At 39.5% G+C, this 24,645-nt stretch overlaps 1 protein-coding gene across 1 annotated transcript in view; it reads right to left on the bottom strand.

Moving 5' to 3' along the window:
* LAMC2 (laminin subunit gamma 2) overlaps positions 1–24,645 on the bottom strand; it is a 77,815-nt gene that overhangs the window by 29,229 nt on the left and 23,941 nt on the right. Inside the window, exons 3-10 of the mRNA XM_070746295.1 lie at positions 23,967–24,102; positions 20,234–20,332; positions 16,458–16,594; positions 13,772–13,891; positions 9,275–9,464; positions 6,151–6,260; positions 4,145–4,366; positions 787–969 (exon numbers count right to left, since the gene is read on the bottom strand). Coding sequence (XP_070602396.1) covers positions 787–969; positions 4,145–4,366; positions 6,151–6,260; positions 9,275–9,464; positions 13,772–13,891; positions 16,458–16,594; positions 20,234–20,332; positions 23,967–24,102 — 1,197 coding nt within the window. The remainder of the gene's footprint in view (positions 1–786; positions 970–4,144; positions 4,367–6,150; positions 6,261–9,274; positions 9,465–13,771; positions 13,892–16,457; positions 16,595–20,233; positions 20,333–23,966; positions 24,103–24,645) is intronic.

Here is a 24,645-nt window from a genome sequence, read left to right as displayed (position 1 = left end):
AAAGGTAGCCCCATGTAGAGAGCATTGCAGTAGTCGAACCTTGAGGTGGTGAGGGCATGAGTGACTGTGAGCAGAGACACCCTGTCCAAATAGGAAGCTTTCTTGAAGTTTGGGTAGAGCAAAAATGGCCAAAAAGAAGGCCAAAAATCAGCTGGCCAGCATGCACGTGTGTTCAATCAAGCTTGATTGAACTTGCAACACTTTTCTTTTAGAACAGGTTGCCCTGGATACAATACTGAGGGACGTGACCAAGCTATAAATCCCTGATAGGACGCCCGTCTCACGTCCCTCCCCACCACGAGACGTCTGTTACTGCAAGGATTATTTGGGAATCCTAATTATAGAAGAGAATGGCAATTTCCTTTTTGCTTCTTTCACATATTCTCTCTGCAGATGAGCAGAGAGCGACATCCCCAGACATGTCTCTGAATGCCTTATAGCAGTGGTTGCCTATGCCCCACCTAAGCATCACTAAAATCCTGAGGCCTCACCCCCACTATGACATATAATTCTTATTATTCAAAGAGTGAACTACTCAGCGGGAGGAAGCCTAAAAAGTCATTAACTAGTTTAAACAAGATTCCAATTGCCCCCATTAAAAATGAAATTGCCCCCCTATGGGGCATGGGCCCCACGTTGGGAACCAGGATGGTCTTGCCACATATCACCCATCCACTCCTTGGCTAGACCCCTGCCAGTACCTTGCAGAAAGCAAGCTCTCTTGGTGGTGGTGGTGGTGGTGGTGGGAGGGAGGAGGATTTTCAGACATCAGAATATGAATCCTACCGTTAGTTCCTGGAGGACATCTGTGGCAAGCAATTTCCTGTGTGCCTGGCAGGACTGAGCAACCATAGCCACTTTGGCATGGGCATGGTTGGCAGTTCTTTGAGTCCCAAGGAAGACTGTAGAACCCATTTGGGCAAGCATTACTTATATGGTCCAAGGTTTCATCTCCAGCATAACACTCTCCTGAGCAAAGATGGAAAGAGAAAAGACAGAGGATTTGGTTGAATGGAGCCTTGTATCAAAACCCATTGGCTTGTTTTCTTTTAATAGGGAAAAGTTTGCAACAGATGAGACAAAAAGAAAAATTCTGCAGGAAGAAACCATTAAATACAGAACAGATCGATATATCTAAGCTGGCATATGCAAATAAGTATTAAAGCTGCTTTTTCTGAAAAATATAGACTTTTGAAGAGCAATTTTCATCTTGTGTGGCTGGAATACTACCATTAATTACACAAATGGTAGCTTATTGTAGGGGTCAGGCACACCCACAATAAATGATACAGAAGAGCTATTTATTAATTGAATCACAGCTTTTCTGTCCAGAAAAAATGTGGGATCTAAAACTCAGGAATGAGCTTGTTGCCTGCTGAAAGATGATAGATGAAGGATTCTATGGAAAATAATTGCTTTTCATAAATTGATAGAATATAATGAAATTCTTAGAAAAACAGGGAAAGGGAACAACTGTCTAAATCCAAAACAAAACCTTTTGACTTCTGTTGTGGTTAGCTCTGGCACAGCTCCTGCCCCAAGGACTGTGGATGTGGGGGAGACATCCACATGCTGCAGGCCTGTTTTGCCCCTGGTGGAATCTGCTGATGAAGGCTCCTCTGACCAAGAAGACATGAGTGACAGGGAGGAGGAGAGTGGGGCAGACAGCTCAGAAGGAGATCAATTATCTAGCAAATCCTTGGATTCAGAACAAGAGTTAATGATACAGCCACGCATGCGGAGAGCGATGCATAGGCAACAACAACAACTGAGAGATTATTATCAAAGAAAATGAGGCCACCTGTGGTTGGGTGGGGCTGTGGTAATTAGTGAGGCTGCTATAAATAGCAGCCTGTGGGTTTGGCCATTGTGGAGGATTATCTGATCGTTGTGTTTCGTGACTGCTTTACTGACTTTGACCTTTTGTGTGCTGATTTTTCCCCGCTTTGAAACTAAACCAGGGCAAACTGTGTTTCACTTTGTGAAAGAAGAAGGACTGTGAAGTGCCTCACAGCTGCAATCTAAGTATCACAGAACTGATAAGGGACTTGTACAAATTACCAGTTTGTTTGGAGGTGAGTGCTCTTTGCTATACAAAAAGAGGGCTTGGTTTAAGTGAATTTTCATTATAAAGAACATTGTTTTGAATTTTCAAACGTGTGTGTGTGTGAAATTTCTACCTGTGAATTTTTGGGAGGATTCTACCAGAGAGCCCTACAGAACAACTTCCAAGGAACTGCATATTAGGTCGCTTATGTTGTGTAGCAATTGCACTTTTATATAATTTAAAATAACATTATAATCCCATACATAGAATATAATACAGAACACTAGTAAGTAAACATGTTTTGAATTGGGAGCAAGTATGACAGTGACAAGTCACGACAATGACAAGAATCTTAGCTGTTAGCCGTGCTCATATAGCAACAGGATTAAAAACTTCATAGCAGCTTTCTTATTATTGTTGCTGCAGTATTTCTGGTTTTTGGTAAGCCAAGTGGGCAGAAACCAAGTGAAAACTAAACATCATGTGCATTTAAAAAAAACTTCCTTCAGGCCTTTTTCAGGGTCCATTTACTGAACATTTGACCCAGAAACTCTCATAGTTTTTTGTAGAATTACTTCACAGCCAGGGAGGCTGATCACATTAATAAGTGTGACTCTCTCTCTCTATTTTCTCTAAAATAGTGGACATACTGTATAATATAGAATATACATCTTCATGTCTGGTCCTCCTTCACAAAGAAATATTTTTTGGTCATTATATCGACTGACCCCACAGTGATTTTAACATTCTTGCCCTTTCGAGATGAGAAGAAAATTTTTACATAAATGGTATTATACACCGGCACAACTTGCACACGTCCAGGGGAAAGGGAAAGGGAATTGCTGGCATGGTTGCCAAAAGAAAGGAATTTTCATGCATATGTTCTGGGAGTGTGTTGAAGTTCAGAAATTTTGGAAGGCAGTGCAGAACGAAATAAATAAAATGCTAAATATTAATTGGATAATTACAAAAGAAATAGCGATATTAATTAAACAAAGAGAACTAAGAGGTTTTAAAGAAATAAACACTGCAGCACTGGAAAGCGCTCAAGCGGTAGTGGTATTGGGTTGGAAAGAGTCTATAAAATGGACATTACAGAACTGGTACTGTTACATGGTGGATCACATTCATTTTGAAATCATGGAAATAAGATTAAACAACTTTGATGAAAATAAATTGGAGAAGCTGATGGTACGATGGAATAAGGTGAAAGACTATATGTTGAGTAGAATTTGCGACGAAAATGTGAAAAATAAACTCCAATCACTCTTTGAATAGTAAACAAATGCAAATTAGAGCTAAGGAAATAAAAGAACATAATCTAGTAAATATTTGAACCCCCTGCAATTGGTGGTGGTGGTGGTGGGCATTGTCAGTCGGGTGATGGGCACATGCAGTCTGCACTGTTTTATTTTATTTATTTATTTTATTTATTATTTAGATTTGTATGCCGCCCCTCTCCGCAGACTCGGGGCGGCTCACAGCAAGATACAGCAAATCATGACAAATCCAAATAAATTTAAAATATTTAAAAAGATTTAAAAAGAACCCCATTTATTAACAAACACACACACAAACATACCATGCATAAATTGTACATGCCCGGGGGAGGTGTTTCAGTTCCCCCATGCCTGACGGCAAAGGTGGGTTTTAAGGAGTTTACGGAAGGCAGGGAGAGTAGGGGCAGTTCTAATCTCTGGGGGGAGTTGGTTCCAGAGAGTCGGGGCCGCCACAGAGAAGGCTTTTCCCCTGGGGCCCGCCAACCGACATTGTTTAGTTGACGGGACCCGGAGAAGGCCCACTCTGTGGGACCTAACCGGTCGCTGGGATTCGTGCGGCAGAAGGCGGTCTCGGAGATATTCTGGTCCAGTGCCATGAAGGGCTTTAAAGGTCATAACCAACACTTTGAATTGTGACCGGAAATTGATCGGCAGCCAATGCAGACTGCGGAGTTACATGTTCGTTTCATGTAACCCTATGTGCAAAACCAATAAAAATATATTTTTTTAAAAAAAACATTTTTGCCCTTTCAAATAAAATAGAATAGACAAAAGAAAAATTCACCATGACAGAAACTTAGACTGTGGATTTGCTCACCTGTTTCGGTATCACAAGTTCCTCCCCCCTTGCACTGGCACAGAACACATTGCCTGAAAGCCCCAAAGTTACGCGAATTCTCTCTCTTGTACCCTGGAGCACACTTCTCACAGAATTGTCCTTGGTATCCAGTTGGACATACGCATTGTTCCACCCAGGGGACCGGAGAGCTGGTGCTTGGCCGTGCCGAAACCAAGATGACATTACTGAGGTACCCTGGGACTAAAGGAACAAAAAATGATTCTAGGAAATATTCCAGAGGAGAAATCGTGACAAAATTAGGCAATGACATCTGGATCATATCTTAACATAAAATAGAATATGTGTAGGGATGTCAGAATCTATTTCCAGATGTCTTCTACATGTCTTCTTTCAACATTTGTTCTCTCCTGTTTCTGCATTAATCTTTATTAACAAAAATTTAAAATTTGAGAGAAAACTAGATGCACATGAAGGATTAACCTTCTCCAAGCACATCTTGTCCAGACTGATGTTTCCAGATGTGCTGGACTTCTCATAACTTCTTGGCAGCATGTCTTTAAATGAGAGAAGCCTACCCTATCTCCAAGGAACATTGTTTGCAACCTTCTGTGTGATGCAGAAGTTGTACTAAAAACAACTCTGGAAAATTTTCTGTGTGTATAGAATGACTAAAATCATAGTTTTACTTGGCTTACTGATACTTTTGTGTTCTTAAAAATGTTTTTTGGACAGTAGGACAGGAATGCTGGCACAGTGATATGCTTATGCACACCCTTTATAGACCTCTTATGATATGGAAAAAGGTTAAAATGTGGATCTTCGAAATTACTACAATTAAGCTGATATTAAAACCAGAGACCTTTCTTTTATGCATAATAAATCAAAAACTTAAAAAAGACCACTATTATTTAATACAACATATGATTACTGCAATTAGAATTACAATAGCGCAAAATTGGAAAAAAGAAGAAACACCATCAGAAAGAGAAATGATTAAAAAAAATACGTATACGACTGTGCAGAAATGGACAGATTAACCCAAAAACTTAAAAATAAAGAAGAATCAAAATACTATGAAATTTGGAAGAAATTTTATGACTGGGTCGATACAATAAAAAAAATAATGGTAGTAAATAAACCAGATGTTCTTAAAATCAATTACACAGGGCAAAACCCGAACTCAGAACAATCTACATATATGTGTGTGTGTGTGTGTGTGTATGTGTATGTGTATGTATGTATGTATGTATGTGTATGTATATATATATATATATAAAACTGTGTAGCTAACAGTTCAACGGGGAGGGAGGGGGAATTAGGGGCAGCTCTATATATATTGTGGAATGATACAACATCATATGCCTGCTCTTTTTAATCTTTCCATTACAATAAAAATTTATTTTAAAAAAAAAGAAAGGGGGAGAGGTCGACTGTAAACAGTCTAAGGCAGTGAAGGGCTACCAAAATTTTTACTACCACACTGTGGGTGTGGCTTATGCAGAACACCTTGCCTTTTTCTTTCAACATCTTTCAGTGCAAATTGGGTGCTTTGGGGTGGAGCTCCATTTTCGCTACCCCACTGCATTGCCCCCTGTCCAGGCAGTAGCCTACCCCTGGTCTAAGGTTAAAGTTTTGGGGGCTTGGGGAAGAAACCATAGAGCTAGGTAGTGCATTTCAGGAATTGATTACGCTATTGCTGAAGTCATATTTTCTGCAGTCAAGTTTGGAGCGGTTTAGTTTGAATCTATTATATGCTCGTGTATTGCTGCTGTTGAAACTGAAGTATTCATTGATAGAAAGGACATTAATAATAATAATAATAATAATAATAATAATTGTTTATTATTATTATAATTATTATTATATTTATTGTTATTGTTATTAACAGGAAGGACATTAACAGGAAGGACATTTTATTGCTTTGTGTTCTATCTGACAATAAAATAGGACAGAAATGTTCAAATAAGTAATCAAATGATATATGAAGCCCCCCTTTTTATGCCTAGTAGTTTATCCCAGCTCACCAGCTCCATGAGTAGCTCTGATCCTAATTGATGACAAATTCCCAATTAACTGATGATATTCAATGTTACTAAGCCTGGGGCTCCAGATACTACCAGGATGTTCATCTAACCTGCAGACCAGAGAAAGAAAGAAAATTATATATTTTAAGAAATCATGCCTAGCCACCAATGAATATAAAATATAAACACTATTAGAAATGAAAGAAAGAGAACACTGTTGTACCAACCAAGTGGCTATAAAGAATGAAAAATAGCATTCTGACATCAAGGAGGAACTGTAAATAGGACATGTACTGTATTTCTCTGAATCTCATACAGTCAAATATGGTTACAAAAGTCAACTACTTAGTAAATTAATATATATTTTAATAGTTTTAGACAACTAAGTATCCTTCCTTAATATCGAGGAATCAAAGTTGCACACCAAAAGTTACTCAAGTTTGGAGTAAACTTCCTTCAAATTCATTATTTCCAACTGGCATGTCTCTTTCCAACTGGCATGTCTCATTACCGGACTCCATAGTGTCATCCCCAAACCCCCAACACTTTACCTTTAGATTATCTACGGTTGACCTATCCAGATTCCTAAGAGGTCAGTAAGGGGCGAGTACAAGTGCACTAGAGTGCCTTCCGTCCCCTGTCCTATTGCTCTCCTATATCTCCTATACCTTTCCTCTATTCCTATATCTCTTCTTCTATTCTTTCATTGATATATTCTATTCCTATATCTTCTTTTCTATTATTTCTTAGATATATTTTACTATGAGTATCTCCTCTATAACCTTCATCATGTATTTTACTATGTGTATATTGATATATACCCACTAAAACCCTCATTGTGTATTGGACTAACTAACTAACTAACTAACTAACTAAATAAATAAATAAATAAATAAATAAATAAATAAATAAATAAGTTTTTAAAATAAATAAATAAATAAATGGCACGCAACTGTAAAGATTCTACTCCAGAACCTGAATATGAAGATGCTGGGGTTGAAGAGTTGAAGTACCATAATAGGTACAAACCAGCTGTGCTGTGTCACTTTGGGGGAGTCAGTGCATAGACTACATCTTTACAGGTTCCTCTATGTCAGCGTTTCCCAACCGGTGTGCCGCGGCACACTAGTGTGCCGCGAGACACCGTCAGCTGTGCCGCGGCGAGAGGCGGCGGAGGAGAGTGGGCGGATCGGGTGGGCAATGGGGCAGGGCGGAGAAGCCAGGGGCGCGTTTGGCCGGAGGCACCTACTGCCGCACCTCCCTGTCCCTGCCTCCCCACGGTGCCTCCGGCCAAACGCGCCCCTGGCTTCTCCGCCCTGCCCCATTGCCCGCCCGATCCGCCCACTCTCCTCCGCCGCTGCCTCCTGCCTTGGGGCGAGCAATCCGGGAGTCCGGGACTGTGTGGCTTTGCACCATGAAGAGAAAACGGCCGACTTTTCCCTGCTGCCGTTTTCTCTTCATGGCACAAAGCCACACAGTCCCGGACTCCCGGATCACTCGCTTCTCCGGTCAGCAAAGCCATCTGCCCAGGAAAGCGCCGCGCTGGCCGGAGAAGCGAGCGATCCGGGAGTCCGGGACTGTGTGGCTTTCGGCCGGGCTAACGGGAGGCGGCGCGAGGCCGGGCGCTGGGGACGTCTGGGAGGGCGAGAAGGCTGATGGCTGCTGCGCACTCCACTCTCTCTCTGGCTCTCTCTCGCTCTTTCTTTTTCTCTCTGTTGCTGGCGTGGTGAACGAGAGAGAAAGAGAGAGAGAGAAAAAGGAGGGGAGAGAGAATGAGAGAAAGAAAGCAAGAGAAAGAGAGGGAAAGAAAGCAAGAGAGAGAGAGAAAGAAAGGGGGGAAGGAGGGAGAGTGAAAGACATAGAGGGAGGGAAGGAGGGAGAGAGAAAGAGAGCAAAAAAGAGAGGAAGAAAGAAAGAAAGAGGGATGGAGAGAAAGAAGGGAAGGAAGGAAGAGAGAGAAAGAGGGAGGGAGAAATAGAGTGAAATGGAGGAAGATATATTTTTTTTGTCCAAACTTTTCTTTAGCCCCCCACACACACCCCTTCAGTGTTCCCCAGAATTTTGAAAACATGAATAATGTGCCGCGGCTCAAAAAAGGTTGGGAAACACTGCTCTATGCTACAAGGGAGGATCAGTTTTTCTTTGTTCCAGAATTCCTAACACACTTCCATAAAGTTGGGAGGTTCATGTGACATAGTTAGAAAACTATATATTTAAACCAAGGTCCCCAAACGTGGCAACTTAAAGACTTGTGGACTTCAATTCCCAGAATTATCTGGGAGATGAAGTTCACAAGTCTTAAAGCTGCCAAGTTTGAAGACCTCTGATCTAAACAATCAATTTGTTATAAAATACAACCTCACAGAGCTTGTTCACATAGTAACATATACTACTTGATTTTTTCCAAACAGCTTTTGATTATTTGACATTTCCTTATTTATTTATTTATTTGTTTGTTTGTCTTGTCCAATACACAGTCCAATACACAATGAGGGTTATAGAGGATATAATCAGGTAGAATGTATTAAAGGGGGAATAGAGGAGAAAATAAAGGAGTGAAATATAACTATGAGAGAATAGCAGAAAAGATATAGGTATAGAAGAGAAGATATAGGAGATATAGGAGAGACAATAGGACAGGGGACGGTAGGCACTCTGGTGCACTTATGTACGCCCCTTACTGACCTCTTAGGAACTTGGTGAGGTCAACCGTGGATAATCTAAGGGTAAAGTGTTGGGGGTTAGAGTCCGGTAGAGTCCGGCACTTCGACAACTCTATTACTAAAGTCATATTTTTTACAGTCAAGTTTGGAGCAGTTAATATTAAGCTTGTATCTGTTGTGGGCTCTTGTATTTATATTTATAGGTAAACTGCCTCTATTGAAAACTATTAAGGTGATACTGAATTATATGGAAGTACTATTTGAGATAATAAATCTGTGATAGTTCATTTAAATTTACCCCATTTGTATTAAGGTCATCAAGGGCTGACTCAGAATAAGTGAACCATGTGAACCCAGAATTAGTAATAGGCTGTCAGTGAGAGAGCTATATTTCTATGTTTTTATGTTTCTATGAGCTGTACTGTCGTCTTTAATGTTTGAGACAGCCCCAGGCAATTTACCTGAATGTGTATGTCTTCCTCATTCCACAAGGCAGCATCCTGCCATTAGATGGGAACTGGGTCATGACTCTTAAACCAGCTCCTTCCAAGATGACATCGTGCGGTGAAGGGCGAAATCCAGGTCGGTTCACTCGATAATCAAAAGACAGCACCTGTCCATAGCTCAGCTGCTGGTTCCCAAGGAACCTGGCTACAAAAAAATTGCACAGCAAAAAGAGCGATACAAAATAAGAATTAAAACTCTCCACAGATGACTTAAAAAAAAAACACCATGGAAAAGTTTTATCTAACAGTGTCAGCTTAACTCTAGAGCAGTGTTTCTCAACCTTGGCCACTGGAAGATGTGTGGACTTCAACTCCCAGAATTCCCCAGCCTGGGAGTCCACACATCTTCCAGTGGCCAAGGTTGAGAAACACTGTTCTAGAGCAATAGAGAGGGCTTCAAAGGAATCAGTATTAAAGGGCGACATCTTATACTGTAGCTTCTAATTGAATGGCGATGGTATAGTTAAGAATCTGTGTACCTCAATCATCTCAATCAGTGGAGATTCTCAATCATCTAGTCAATCATTTCCCCCACCATTCAGCCACGACTGAAGAAGTTTCTTGGATGAGAAAAGAAATGTTTTCAAGGAAAGAAACCCAAAAAGTCGAGTTTTCTTTTGAAAAGCCCCTTTTGGACAATCTGTCTGTGTGTCGGCTTGCTTCTTTGCTTAGTGTTGTGGTTAGCTCTGGCCTAGCTCCTGCCCCAAGGACTGTGGATGTGGGGGAGACATCCACATGCTGCAGGCCTGGTTTGCCCCTGGTGGAATCTGAAGATGAAGACTCCTCTGACCAAGAAGACAGGAGTGACAGGGAGGAGGAGAGTGGGGCAGACAGCTCAGAATGAGATCAATTATCTAGCTCCTCCTTGGATTCAGAACAAGAGTTAATGATACAGCCACGCATGCGGAGAGAGATGCATAGGCAACAACAAATGAGGCCACCTGTGGTTGGGTGGGGCTGTGGTAATTAGTGAGGCTGCTATAAATAGCAGCCTGTGGGTTTGGCCCTTGTGGAGGATTATCTGATCCTTGTGTTTCGTGACTGCTTTACTGACTGACTTGTGTGCTGATTTTTCCCTGATTTGAAACTAAACCAGAGCAAAGTGTGTTTCACTTTGTGAAAGAAGGACTTTGAATTGACTCACAGCTGCAAGCTAAGTATCACAGGACTGATAAGGGACTTGTATAAATTACCAGTTTGTTTGGAGAGGAGTGCTCTTTGCTATACCAAAAGAGGGCTTAGTTTAAGTGAATTTTCATTATAAAGAACATTGTTTTGAATTTTCAAACGTGTGTGTGTCTGAAATTTGTACCTGTGAATTTTTGGGAGGATTCTACCAGAGAGCCCGACAGAACACTTAGTTGTATATTTAAAATCTGTTTCAGACAAAAAAAACCCATGTCAAGTTTACCAAAAAAATATTTGGGTACATCCAAATAGATTTTGTAAACTGGCTGGACATTTATTCCTTTGGATGTCAGTGGTATTGTGGATTTCTACTTCCACTTCAACTGATATATAGGTGAATCTGCCTCAAAGCTGTGGTTTTCTTTTTCCTCCCAGTCCAATAATACACTGGAAATTGTTTGTTTGTTTGTCTGTTTGTTAGATTTCTATGTTACCCTTCTCCTGAGACTCAGGGCGGCTCACAAGACAAATACAATATTCGAGAAATCCAACATTTAAAATACTCAAAAAACATTAAATCTGAAAGCACGTAAAAAATTAACAAGTGTCATATTCTAATACCCCAATTCATTTAAAAACCAATCATTCACATTTCATACTAGCATACATTATCAATTAAATTATAGGGTGGGGTAAATGTTAAAATTCAATTAACCCCAGGCCTGTTGGCAGAGGTGCATTTTTAAGGCTTTACAAAAGGCTGGGAGGGTGGGGGCAATATGAATCTCCAGGGGGATTTGATTCCAGAGGGCCGGGGCTACCACAGAGTAGACTCTCCCCCTAGGCCCCACCAGGTGGCATTGCCTGGTTGATGCAACCTGGAGAAGGCCAACTCTGTGGGACCAGACCGGCCACTGGGATCCATGAGGCATTATTTGTACAAGGACTCAGCATTGCATCTGTCTATTCAATCTGTTGTTAGAATAATTCTGTAAAAAAAAAAAGGAACAGAATGGGGTCAAATTTGTAACATAGAAGAGAAAGACTGAGGTTTGACAATGGGCTGGATCCAGCCAGGAAAAGGCATCCTTATTGGAAAGACATTTGCAGCTTCTCTTATGCTTCCTAGACCATAGTAACACAAATACAGAAATGCAATTTAAGAGGAGGGTGGAAACAGGTCTGCTCTCATGCAAAAACTGCAGATGTCTCTACTACTTTGCAAAAGTGTTGAGAAAAATCTCAGAAGCTGGGTCACATGATGGAAGAGGAAGAGGCGATTTAGAATGGAAGAGTCAGAAACATCCCAAGATATGCCCGACTGCCTTTCCTGCAGGGATCTTCAGGAGTTAATTTTCAAACTTGACATTTGTTTTGTCATTTTTCCTACCCAATCAAACTTTGCTTTGCTTTAGTCAGTTTTCAGAGAGTCGTTTTGCTGACAGCTTGACAAGCCTGTTTCCTAATTTCTTTCCAACATTGGGTTGGAAAATATAAGAGGCAAGATGAAATTGAGCAGAGATGTGTTAAGTTTTTCTTTCTGTTCCAAATATTAACCTACTGAACCTCCTTCCTTCTTCTGTGAGAAGATTATTGAGGCATGGCAGGGATTTTGTTAGCCTGTCCAGAAGTTTAAAAAAGAATTATCACCTTTCTGGGCATTTGAGGAATGACAGTTGTGTAGAAGTGCTCTTAAACAATTAATTTGATTTGTTTAGACACTTCAAGTTTGACTAGAAATGACTAAATTACTCCCAATTTGGATAAGGTTTTATTGTTTCAGATCTGGTCTTCCTCATTGCTGGGAAAATGCCATAATAGTGGCTGAAAACACATTTGTATACATTTCCAGCATCTCTAAGTAACCTTGGGAAAGATTCCAATGTCAAATCTTGAAAATCTGCCATACTGTCAACAGTACCGAAGTAGATGGATGAATGATGTTAGCTTTAAGCATCTCCCTGTTCTCTAACTCAGTGTCTTTCAACCAGTGTGCCGTGGCACACTAGTGTGCCGCGAGACATGGTCAGGTGTGCCGCGAAGAAGGAAGCTCAGGTTCCAGTCTCACAACTTTTTGCTGGGAGAGAAAGCAAGAGAGAGAGAGAGAAAGAAAGCAAGAGAGAGAGAAAGAGAGAGAAAGAAAGCAAGAGAGAGAGAAAGCAAGAGAGAGAAAGAAAAGAGAAAGCAAGAGTGAGAGAAAGAAAGCAAGAAAGAGAGAGAAAGAGAAAGAAAGCAAGAGAGAGAGAGAAAAGGAGAGGGAGAGAGAGAGAAATGAGAGCAAAAAGGGGAGAAAAAAAGAGAAATGAGAAAATGATTGAGGCAGAGAATGAGAGAAAAGAGAGAGAAACAAAAGAGAGATAGAAGTGACTCTTGATTTAAAGCATATGATAAAAAGCACCCAAAGAATAAGAGAGAGAAAAACCCCAGCCCTCACCTGTTTTTGGAAATGGTTCAAGTGTGTATACACCCACACACACACACAAATACAAGGGGGGGAGGAGACAGGGATGGAATAAGAGAGGAGAGTGTCTTAGGGTGTCATTTTGTGTCATTTTGGTTGGTGGTGTGCCCAAGGATTTTGTAAATGTAAAAAATGTGCCGCGGCTCAAAAAAGGTTGAAAATCACTGCTCTAACCAAGAAAAATAAATGTATGTCTATACCAACAAGTTTAAGGCAACCTTCTTGTTCAGTAGGATAATTATTCATTGTACGTTTGCTATATATTTAGGATACATAACTACCAGTATTGAAATCTTTTGGTAAGTTATATATTGATGTACAAGCTAGATCATTTTACATCCTATATAGTTCCTTGCTGAAAGAGCAGACTTATTTTCAAATGAGAAGCGCCTAACTGGCCAAATTGAATTTTCCTAAATATGAAATATTTGGAGATCGTGGGAATCTTTTCACTTTTTTCATGTAGTTACACTATGAGGAATGTTGGTTAAAGGATGATAGAAAACCATACTGAAGCATTCTTGGGAAAACTATTACATGCTCTCTGTTACATACACTACACTAAAATAATAATAATCACCTCAAAACCAGGGGGGAAAACCCACTATGTGACTATAAATGGGATCCAATCTTGAATATATGTCTATACAGGAACAATTTAAAGGTATATTTTGCTGACTGGTCCTTTAGAGCAGTGTTTCCCAACCTTGGCAACTTGAAGATATCTGGACTTCAACTCCCAGAATTCCCCAGCCAGTGAATGCTGGCTGGGGAATTCTGGGAGTTGAAGTCCAGATATCTTCAAGTTGCCAAGGTTGGGAAACACTGCTTTAGAAGTCAGAGAGAGAGATGGAAATATGCACCTGGAGCTACAAAATAGCTGGAAACCGGTCTTCTAGAGGTGACAGAAATTTCATTGTGCTGTGGAGACCATAGGAGCTGCAATGGGGATCCATTTTCTTGAGCTTGCCAACCTTCACCACCTGAAATACAGAAAAAACATAGCTTGCTGAGCTGAGTTGGAAATCTAATCCACAGCCACTGATTCAGGAATTGCGACAGGAGAGAAACAACTTCATCCACAGTCTGTAATTGAAACTGAGGTCAATGCATTCCTTCGATTTTGCTGGTTTTGGACACTGCAATAAACATATTAATTGTTAAATCAGAGGCTGGAGGCCAATGAAGAGGGTAACAGCTCTTTTATTTAATAATCAGGAACATTTAAAGTGACCAGCTCGCAGGCAGGTAGTGACTTGAAACAAGCGGCCAAAACCGCACCTTATATACTCTGTTACCAGCGCTGGGATTGGTGACAATGTTTCAAGACTTCGCACCTGGGCTTCCTATTGGTTGCGCCCGGAGGTTCCTTATTGGTCGCGCCTGGGCTTCCCATTGGTTGTGCTTGCGGGCTTCTTATTGCTCGCGCCTGCTCCAATCAGTGATCACATTTATTCTAACCTTGCAAACATAACATTAATTGCCAAATGTCAGAATTCTGATCATGTGGGCACGGAGACACTGCAACAGTTGTGTCATAAGTCACTTTATTCGGTGCCGTTGTAAACGTCAAATAGTCACTAAGTGAACAACTGTTGTAAGTCAAAGAGTACCTGTGAGTTACTTTCTGAATATAATGTCTTTCTGAAGGAGGCAAAGAAGGAGCCCTTCTAGCCAGCACTGTGTTTGTGCTAAGAAGATGATTTTGCATAGGGTGGATCTTTGTTGGGGGGAAAAATACTTTCTACAGTAAGGATATTCCTGCGCATCTCTTGCTTCTAAACACGCTACTTGAGAACACAGGAACATTTTAGAGATATGAAGCTAGTATGCCCAAAGCAAGCTATCACTTTCTGCCTTGCTCCTTGAGGACAGTTTTATAAATCAGGACCGGGTGACCAAAGCATTTCCACTTATTGATGATGGGCCCATTTACTCTTATTGATGATGGGCCCATTTACTCTTATTCTCAACATCTACTAGTCATTTGGGAACCCAAGACTGCAGGTCCTGGATTTTTGCCCAAATCCAGCCATAGCTGTTTCACTTACATCTTTAAGAAGCCCTTACGCTGTTTAACTATTTGGTCACACCCTTTTTAACCTTCTGGATTGGCATGTCTGAAAAAAGCATGGAGACTCTTGAAAGTTCACTTAAAATTCAAAGAGTCCTTCAGGAAACTGCAAATAAGTAACAGAAGAGAATGATATGCTAAATATGCTGAGGGCAATGAAAATATAGGAAGATAATTTCTTGATTAGGAGGGGTGAGGATTGGAAACTGTATGTCTCAGCAAGGACATAAATAGATATCTGCGTGAAATTTACCCAACGTCATTTGTTGCCAGCCAGCCTCTATGCTACTAATATCTAATGTAGTCATATACTGAATTGTGGTCTGTATTCAACGTATCTGTATTATTTATTTATTTATTTGTTTGTTTGTTTGTTTGATTATTTATTTATTGGATTTATGCCGCCCCTCTCCGTAGACTCGGGGCGGCTAACAACAATGATAAAAAACCAGCATGTTTTTTATTATTATATTATTATTATTATTATTATTATTATTATTATTATTATTATTATTATTATTATTATTATTAATTGGGTTTGTATGCCGCCCCTCTCCCAGGACTCGGGGCGGCTCAAAACACATCAAAGAAAACATAACAATACATTTGGATCCAATTAATGTAATTAAAAAACCTAAAAGTTCTAATATAATTAAAAACATTCATTACCATTCACTCCATGAAACACACTAAAACACTCATAGTTCAGGGAGGAAGATCTAATGACCCCAAGCCTGGTGGCATAAATAAATCTTCAAACTTTTCAGAATGCAAGGAGGGTGGGGGCAGTGCTAATCTCCGGGGGGAGCTGATTCCAGAGGGCCGGGGGCCCCACAGAGAAGGCCCTCCCCTAGACCCACCGAATGACATTGTCTGATTGATGGGACCCTGAGGAGGCCCACTCTATGGGACCTGACCGGATGCTGGGATTCGTGCGGCAGAAGGCGGTCTCGGAGGTAATCTGGTCTGATGCCATGTAGGGCTTTGTAGGTCATAACCAACACTTTGAATTGTGTCCGGAAACTAATTGGCAGCCAATGCAGTCCACGGAGTGATGGTGAAATATGGGTGTGCCTTGGAAGACCCATAACCGCTCGCGTGGCTGCATTTTGGATGATTTGAAGTTTCCAAACACTCTTCAAAGGTAGCCCCATGTAGAGAGCATTGCAGTAGTCGAACCTCGAGGTGATAAGGGCATGAGTGACCGTGAGCAAAGACTCCCTGTCCAGATAGGGATATCTTAATTTACATCCAGTTGGAAAGAGAAGAATGAATCCCAAATAAGGCGTGTGTGTGTGTCTGTGTGTGTGTGTGTGTGCAGAGCACTAAGACTACTGTCTGTTTCTAAGTATGGATCAATCAAAACACTTGTCAGACAGAATGAAGCAAATATGGGGAACTAAAGCAGTTGTATAATCAGGAAAAGAATGCAGATCATGCAAATAAGAAAAGACCAAATTAGTTAAGTGTTTTACCTTGTTGAAATTTAGATGTAATTTTATAGACGCTGTAATTTTCCCCACTGGAGCATATAGTTGAATGTCCATAACAAAAGCATGGCGAACAGCCCTCTGGATTCCTTGCATTTAAGTTATAATAACCCTGCTTGCATCTGTGCGAGAGAAAAATCAAGATACCGAATTGCAGGATCTCTTAAACATTTTTGACACATTTCCATTTTGCCTTTCTCTGATTAACTCCTGTGATATGAAAATATTTCAGTATCTCACCTTAATATTATATTTCAGTATCTAACCAGCAAAAAACCCCAGCCCTTTCCGAATTTCAAGATTAACCATCATTAGATGTTATCACTGGGAAGAAGCTGTGTGCTTCTAGTCAAATAATACTTTGATGGTAGAACGGCGACATTCTGGGTTCAGTTCCAAGTGAGGAAAAAGGCACTGGAAACTGCTTGGAAAGATGGTTTAATGGTGGACAGCAGGACCACATGATTTGAGGTCCTGGGTGTTGTGTTCGTTTAAATAATTGAAGAAATTCACTGATTGGTTAAGACGCGGCTAATTGTAAGTTGCCACCAAAGTTAAACGGTTGTCAGTTAGAAAGCCCGCGTTTAAGAAAAGGTATAAATAGGGCAACGGGTTAGCCGTCGCCCTTGTTGGGAGTTGCCTTTCAGGAGAACGCTTGCTCGTTGTGTTTTATTAAATAAACGTGTTATGGATCATCAGAAGTCTCCCGTGCAGTGATTTAACACTGGGGAAAAGAGGGAACACATGCCTCGAAGATGTTGAAAAAGAAGAGAACTTGCCTCCAGAAGTTATGAATGCTCCAACACTGGAAATTTTAAAGAAGATGTTGGATAAACATTTGTCTGAAGTAGTGTAAAGTTCGCTGCTTAAGCAGGGGGTTGGACTAGAAGACCTCCAAGGTCCCTCCCAACTCTGTTATTCTATTCTGTTCTATTCTATTTACCTATGGAATTATTTAAAACTGTAAGAGAAGAAACAAGTGTCAAATACTCCTTGTCAGCAAATAAGGACCAATATTATTTGTGGCTGAGAAACGTGAGAACATTGGTATAATTATGCTAAGAAAGTAGATGTAAGAGAATTTGCAAATTACCAGTTCCTTTTTAGTGTGAGCAAACTTTTGCTTACAGTCGTACAAAGAACAGTTGAGCTATACATGGTAAGATAAATGCAAACTGTCCAAGTATTTTTTTAAAAAGGCAGAAGGGCAAGAGATCAAATAGTTGTTGACTAAAACAGCAAGATAATTTAAAGACTTTTAATTTTTTTGTTGTATTTGCTACAGAAAGGCCTTTGATTGAATAATTTGTGCTAAAATATGGAATATATTAAGGCTAGTGAATTTGCCAGAGTACTTGATAATTTTGAAACCTTTGCAATGAACAAAAACCTATTGTAAGAAATTATTTTGGAGTGAGATAAACACATATCTGTTATCTGTTTAACTTACACAGTAAATCCATTATATGAGGAGCAGGAATGGAGGAAGTGACAGCTAGAATTCAAAATTGGTGATTGACTCACTAACAGAAGATGGAGATCATTTCTTATGGTGTCAAAGTGCACAAGCTTTAGAAAGCTTGTTAGAAAAATAAAAATGAGAAAAGAAAAAAAATCAGGATTTACATTTAAAGAGGAGTAAGAAAACAAAAATGAGAACAACCAGTATTGTTGCTGAATTCAGATTTGATGTAGAAATAAAGGATGTAGACAGTTCTGTTTCCATGAGCTTGATAATAGATAGACAATGGAGTAGAGAAATCAAGAGGAGATTAATCATAGCAATGACAAACCTAGACATGACAATGAAGAATAATTCTAATTCTACGTAAGGCTGTGAAAGATGAACACTGAAAAGGGGTTCAAGAAAGAAGAGAGTTCTGAATTGTGATTTTGGAAAAGAGCACACAATCAGTTGTGTGCTCTTTTCAAATCAAGACTGACAATTCTACTGGAGACAATGATTTTAAATATGAGGTGAAGGCAGATGAACAACTGTTCTTGCAAAGTTGAGTAAAGTAGAGGAGGAAGCTAATGGACAAGGTGGATGGATTTCATGAGAGTTATCAATGGAATTATTATTATTATTATTATTTATTAGATTTGTATGCTGCCCTTCTCCGAAGACTCAAAAAGCTGTAGATGTTATGGTCAGGTCAAGGTGGAAGGAATTTGTTCATTTAATCCTCTGAGCTTTGGGCCAAGTAGATGATACCTAATTACGGTACCAGGGAAATGATGTGAATTTCTCTACTCTTCTTTTATCTGTATTGTTGTTTGATGCAGGTTTTTGCCTGCCCTCAATGGCAGGGCTTTGATTTTCATTTATTCTCTAGTTATTTGACACAGTTGTTTTATAGTATGTTTTGCAGTGAAGAGAAATATATCTTGGCTCCCCAAAGTTCCTTTCTATCAAATTGGACATTATAGAGAAGCATATTTCTTTAAAAAAAAAAAAAAAACCTTGAAACCCACAGATCGTTCGTTCATTAAGGAAACTGAAATTATCAGAATTTGAAATTGTAATTTGACACACCAGCTTTCTTACTTTAGATACTGGCCTTGGTTATTTCTAGGCTAGTGATTAAACCTTAGTAACTTTAAGAGGTATGGTCTCAGTGATGGGCTCCTACGGGTATAGTCAGGAACGCAGTACTGGTAGCAAAATTTGGTGTCCGCTCCAGAGCACCCAATTTGCACTGAAAGATGTTGAAACAAAATGCATAAGCCACGCCCACAGTGTGGTAGTAAAACTTTTGGTAGCCCATCACTGTATGGACTTCAACTCCCAGAATTCCCCAGCCAGCTTGCTGAGAGTTGAAGTCCATATATCGTAAAGTTATTAAGAACTAAGCTACAGAAACACTAAATTAGAATGTGATCTTAGCATCAAGCAGCCATCACTGAACTAATATAGAGCCCCTCATTACTGTCCATTTGCTACAGTTATGGTTAGATGACTCCACGTATTATGAATCCTTTTGGAGTAAATGATCTTTGATCACTCTATTCGATAATCTTGATTAGTAATGCATCAGATACAGATACATTTACAGGGTGCATTCCAAAAGTAATGTAATTTTTTTTAAAAAGTAATTTATTGAACAGATTTGCACAAACACTTAAAATTCTTCAAAGTACTGTCCTTGGGCCTCTACACATTTTTTCCAGCGACTCTGCCATGACCAGTATGCACCCTGGAAGGTGTCTTCGGGGACCTCTTGCAAGGTCACAGTTGATTGCATCTCTCCTATGGACGAAAAACATGCCTTGCCACAACACACTACGGGTCCGCGAGTTCCTGTCCAAACACCAGGTGCCAATGCTGTCCCCCCCCATAGTCCTGACATTGCCCCAGCAGACCTCCTTTTGTTCCCAGCCCTGAAAGGAACCCGTTTTTCATCCATAGAAGAGATCCAATCAGCCGTAACAATGACCTTGCAAGAGGTCCCCGAAGAAGCCTTCCCAGGCGCGTACCGGTCATGTCAGAGTTGCTGGAAAAAGTGTGTAGAGGCCCAAGGACAGTACTTTGAAGAATTTTAAGTGTTTGTGCAAATCTGTTCAATAAATTACTTTTAAAAATTGCATTACTTTTGGAATGCATCCTGTATATGGGCTCATTCATAAAATCTGATTGAAAAATGATTTGGAACCACCAAGCATAGATTTTCTGATACATTTTTGGGAGACATCATAGCAATGCCCCCTCCCACAAAAACAAAGCAAAACCTTTTAACCATAGAAACCGCATGCTCACACACCTGTCACACCGCTCTCCTGCAACTGCAGTCTTGCAGACACAGAGTCCAGAAATGCACTGCCCTGTGCTTCCAGATGGATCACAATTGCACTGAATGTTCCTGGGAAAATAAAACACACTCTTATATCGAACTTTGGTTTCGGGGAATTTGCAAGCATTTCCATAAGCAACAAACAGAATAAAACAAGGCTGACCCCAATTCAAACTATCAAACACACTACAGATAGAAATACTTCAGTCCATCCTTTAGACTGTGTGGATAATATTTACAGGACATTAGATAAGTATATATAGAATGGTAATTGTTAACTGTTAACTGGGTGAGCAGTGTGGTCGGGCAGTAGGAAAAGCAAGTAGGATGCTTGGCTGCATAGCTAGAGGTATAACAAGCAGGAAGAGGGAGATTGTGATCCCCTTATATAGAGCACCGGTGAGACCACATTTGGAATACTGTGTTCAGTTCTGGAGACCTCACCTACAAAAAGATATTGACAAAAGTGAACGGGTCCAAAGACGGGCTACAAGAATGGTGGAAGGTCTGAAGCATAAAACGTATCAGGAAAGACTTAATGAACTCAATCTGTATAGTCTGGAGGACAGAAGGAAAAGGGGGGACATGATTGAAACATTTAAATATGTTAAAGAGTTAAATAAGGTTCAGGAGGGAAGTGTTTTTAATAGGAAAGTGAACACAAGAACAAGGGGACACAATCTGAAGTTAGTTGGGGGAAAGATCAAAAGCAACATGAGAAAATATTATTTCACTGAAAGAGTAGTAGATCCTTGGAACAAACTTCCAACAGACGTGGTTGGTATATCCAAGTAACTGAATTTAAACATGCCTGGGATAAATATATATCCATTGTAAGATAAAATACAGGAAATAGTATAAGGGCAGACTAGATGGACCATGAGGTCTTTTTCTGCCGCCAGTCTTCTATGTTTCTATGTTTCTGTAGTGATATACAGTATTATATTTTATCTTTTCACTGTTTTAAAACACTTTTTATGGATTTTTGGAGTATATATTTGCATCGTAATTGTGCTTTGTTCTGCTATTTAATTTAAAATATAATAATGACAAACAGTCTTAAAAATGGAGACATGGCACTTGGACTTTTTTTCTTCATTTGACTATTCATTACCGACTGTTGAGATTTTAAAAAATAAGGATGAAAGTAAATGTTCAATAGCATGCACACATAATGCACCTGTAAAATCTTAACATGAAAAACAAGGAAAAACATGAAAATCTTAATGAAAAACAAGAAAATTCACATTGTTATCAGCTGGTCAGAGAGAATAGTAGAACTATTAAAAAAAACAAATGGAACTTTATAGAACAGAATCTTTACCAAAACTCCTTTTGTATTGATGATAGTATTTTTCTGAAACATAATAGTTTTCAATTGATTGTAGCTGCAATTATGGATTCTCATGTTTGTGCGTGTGTATGTGTACATATATATGTGTGTGTGTGTGTGTGTGTGTGTGTATGTGTGTATATATATATGTTTGTGTGTGCATGTGTGTACATATGTATGTATGTATTATGTGTGTGTGTATGTATATGTGTGTGTGTGTTTTAATCCAAAAGTTACTTGAAAAAGTTAACAATATGTCATCGATGCTTGTTTGAGCTTCTATTAAAAATATTAGTTTTAAAATCATGAATCTTGTTGTTGCTGGAAAGCTAATTCCAGTGTAGGCTTTGGTTGCCCTGGGTATTGAAAAATGTGTCCACTTTCCTCAATATTGAAAGCAGATCATACTTCCCAGCACGGTCCATATATTTATTTGACAGAATCTATCCCTACCAAGATGTTAAATGCAACAAATGTAAACCTGTTTAATTGGCAGAAGATAAAAGATAAAAGATCTTCTCAATGAACTATATAAGCAAATGGAGGGGGGGGGGGGAAACCAACAGTGTGTATTGAATGAAAATCAGCGGTGAAATCTACTTACCTTCCCTACTGGTTCGGAAGCACACGCTTTGTGTTTCACGCACACGTTTTACATGCACCATTGTCATGCGTGCTTTTTTACCCTCTGTGCATGTGTAGAAGGTTAAAAAAAGAAAATGTCTGGGTGGGTGGCCGGAGGCTTGCGGTACCACCACTACCAGGTCTCCGAACCACCGGCAGCTGGACTGGGCCAAACCACTAGCATTTCACCCCTAATAAAAATCATACTAGAGTGATATATTGGAGCAGTATTTTTTTAATCTTAGCAATTTCTACATATCTGGGCTTCAATTCCCAGAATTTCCCAACTAGATTTATTGGCTGAGGAATTTGGGGAGTTGATGTTTAAAGAATTAACACAGCTTAAAGTTGCTAAGATTGAGAAATACTGGATTAGGGACTGCACCATGCAATGTAAGAGTGACATATATGTCACTGTGCTAGGTAAAAATGTTTGTACTGTACTGCTCTTGTTATAACATGAATGGAAAGATAGATGAGAATATATCATTGTCTAAATACCAGGGCTATACTTATAGTCTTCAGGCCAGATCTAGGAGCAAACAGAATTATTTTTGTTTTGCATTACTTTTTCAAATGTTTCCATTGTTGAGTTCATTCTATACCTTGAATATATAGAATTTAAATGCTTGCTTTTAAATGCAGTTTCTCTCAAAATATGCATACTTAATTCACCATGATTGTTGAACCAGATATTCCACTGCAACATTCATTCTGAAAAAAATGTATGACTAGATGTTCTTATCCTCCCATCAGCAAAGGAGGTCAGTTCAGTTCACCATTGAGTACAGAAAGATCAAATTCTTTCAGCATTCCTAATAATACCACACCATCCATAAAACACAGACTGTCAAATTGTTTCTCAACTGCAGGGTCTCTGTTGAAAAAAATGTACCCGAACAAAGAAAACAGTGTCCTCTGATTTTGACATATCTTCCAAATGCATAAGTAAGCTTAAGTCTACTAATATGTGAACTGCAAATTCTGAGTGACCACAAGAGGGGGAATAAAAAAATAGTGAAAACTCTACTCTTTCCCTGCCATTGATTGGGGTTTTCTTTGGACGTTTGCAATCTACATGCAGTAAGCCTAAAGAGATTTTTAAAAATGGAGACATTCAAACATGTACAGCGTTCCCTCGATTTTCGCGGGGGATGCGTTCCGAGACCGCCCGCGAAAGTTGAATTTCCGCAAAGTAGAGATGCGGAAGTAAATACACTATTTTTGGCTATGAACAGTATCACAAGCCTTCCCTTAACACTTTAAACCCCTGAATTGCAATTTCCCATTCCCTTAGCAACCATTTAGATTATTACTCACCATGTTTATTTATGAAAGTTTATTTTTAAAAATATTTATTAAAGGCAGATGAAAGTTTGGCGATGACATATGACATCATTAGGCAGGAAAAACCGTGGTATAGGGGGGGGGGAAACGCAAAGTATTTTTTAATTAATATTTTTGAAAAACCATGGTATAGACTTTTCGCGAAGTTCAAACCTGTGAAAATCGAGGGAACACTGTATTCTCACAAATACCAGCAAAATTGAAAAATGCAGTTTCCGATATACAGTCTATATAGTATTTTTAGCAAATGGAATTCCATTTAGCAAATGGAATGATTCAGAGCTTTATGTAAAAAGCATAGGAAAATCAACCAAATTTGTTTTTGTTGAAGCAAATCTGAATTTCCGCAAAGACACAATTATCCGTGATTGACAGTTCCATAAACCTGAAGTTACTTACTGTATTTGCCCAACAGCTATGCATCCAGCTTCAGAGAAGGAATGGAAATTGTTCTGGCATCGGTCACATTTATCACCCGTCACACCAGGTTTGCAATGACACCGGCCATGGTTATCACACTGTGTACTGACAGAACCTATAGAGAGGAAATGTGGAGATATGATATTGTGAACTAATTTCTGACATTATAATTTATTCTCAACTTGTCTATGAGATCTCAATCATTTCAGAAGAATTCGTGCTGATGTTTGGAAGCGATATGGCAACGGAAGAGAAGAAAAACTCTGAAGATTAATTCCATAAGGTAAGTATCACGGATATGTGCTTCTCTTGGATTGAGAAAGGTGCCTGCTCTGGATGATGCAACATTCCTTCCAAGCAACCAAATCCAAGCTTAGAGACCCTCTTTGATTCCAGTCTATACAAGTAGTCCTTGACTTACAACAATTCCGTTGGTAAACATTCAAAGTTACAACAGCACTCAAAAAAGTGACTTATGACTGTTTTTCACACTTTTGACTATTGCAGCATCGCCATAGTTACGTGATCAAAATTCAGCAAAGTCAATAGAAAAGCCAGATTCACTTAACAACTATGTTACTAACTTACAAACTGTAGTGATTCACTTAACCACTATGGCAAGAAAGATATAAAATGGGGCAAAACCCATGTAACAAAT

Source organism: Erythrolamprus reginae, chromosome 3 (genome assembly GCF_031021105.1).
Source record: "Erythrolamprus reginae isolate rEryReg1 chromosome 3, rEryReg1.hap1, whole genome shotgun sequence".
In the NCBI taxonomy this organism is placed as follows: Eukaryota; Metazoa; Chordata; class Lepidosauria; order Squamata; family Dipsadidae; genus Erythrolamprus; species Erythrolamprus reginae.
This window is presented reverse-complemented; position numbering and strand designations above follow the sequence as displayed.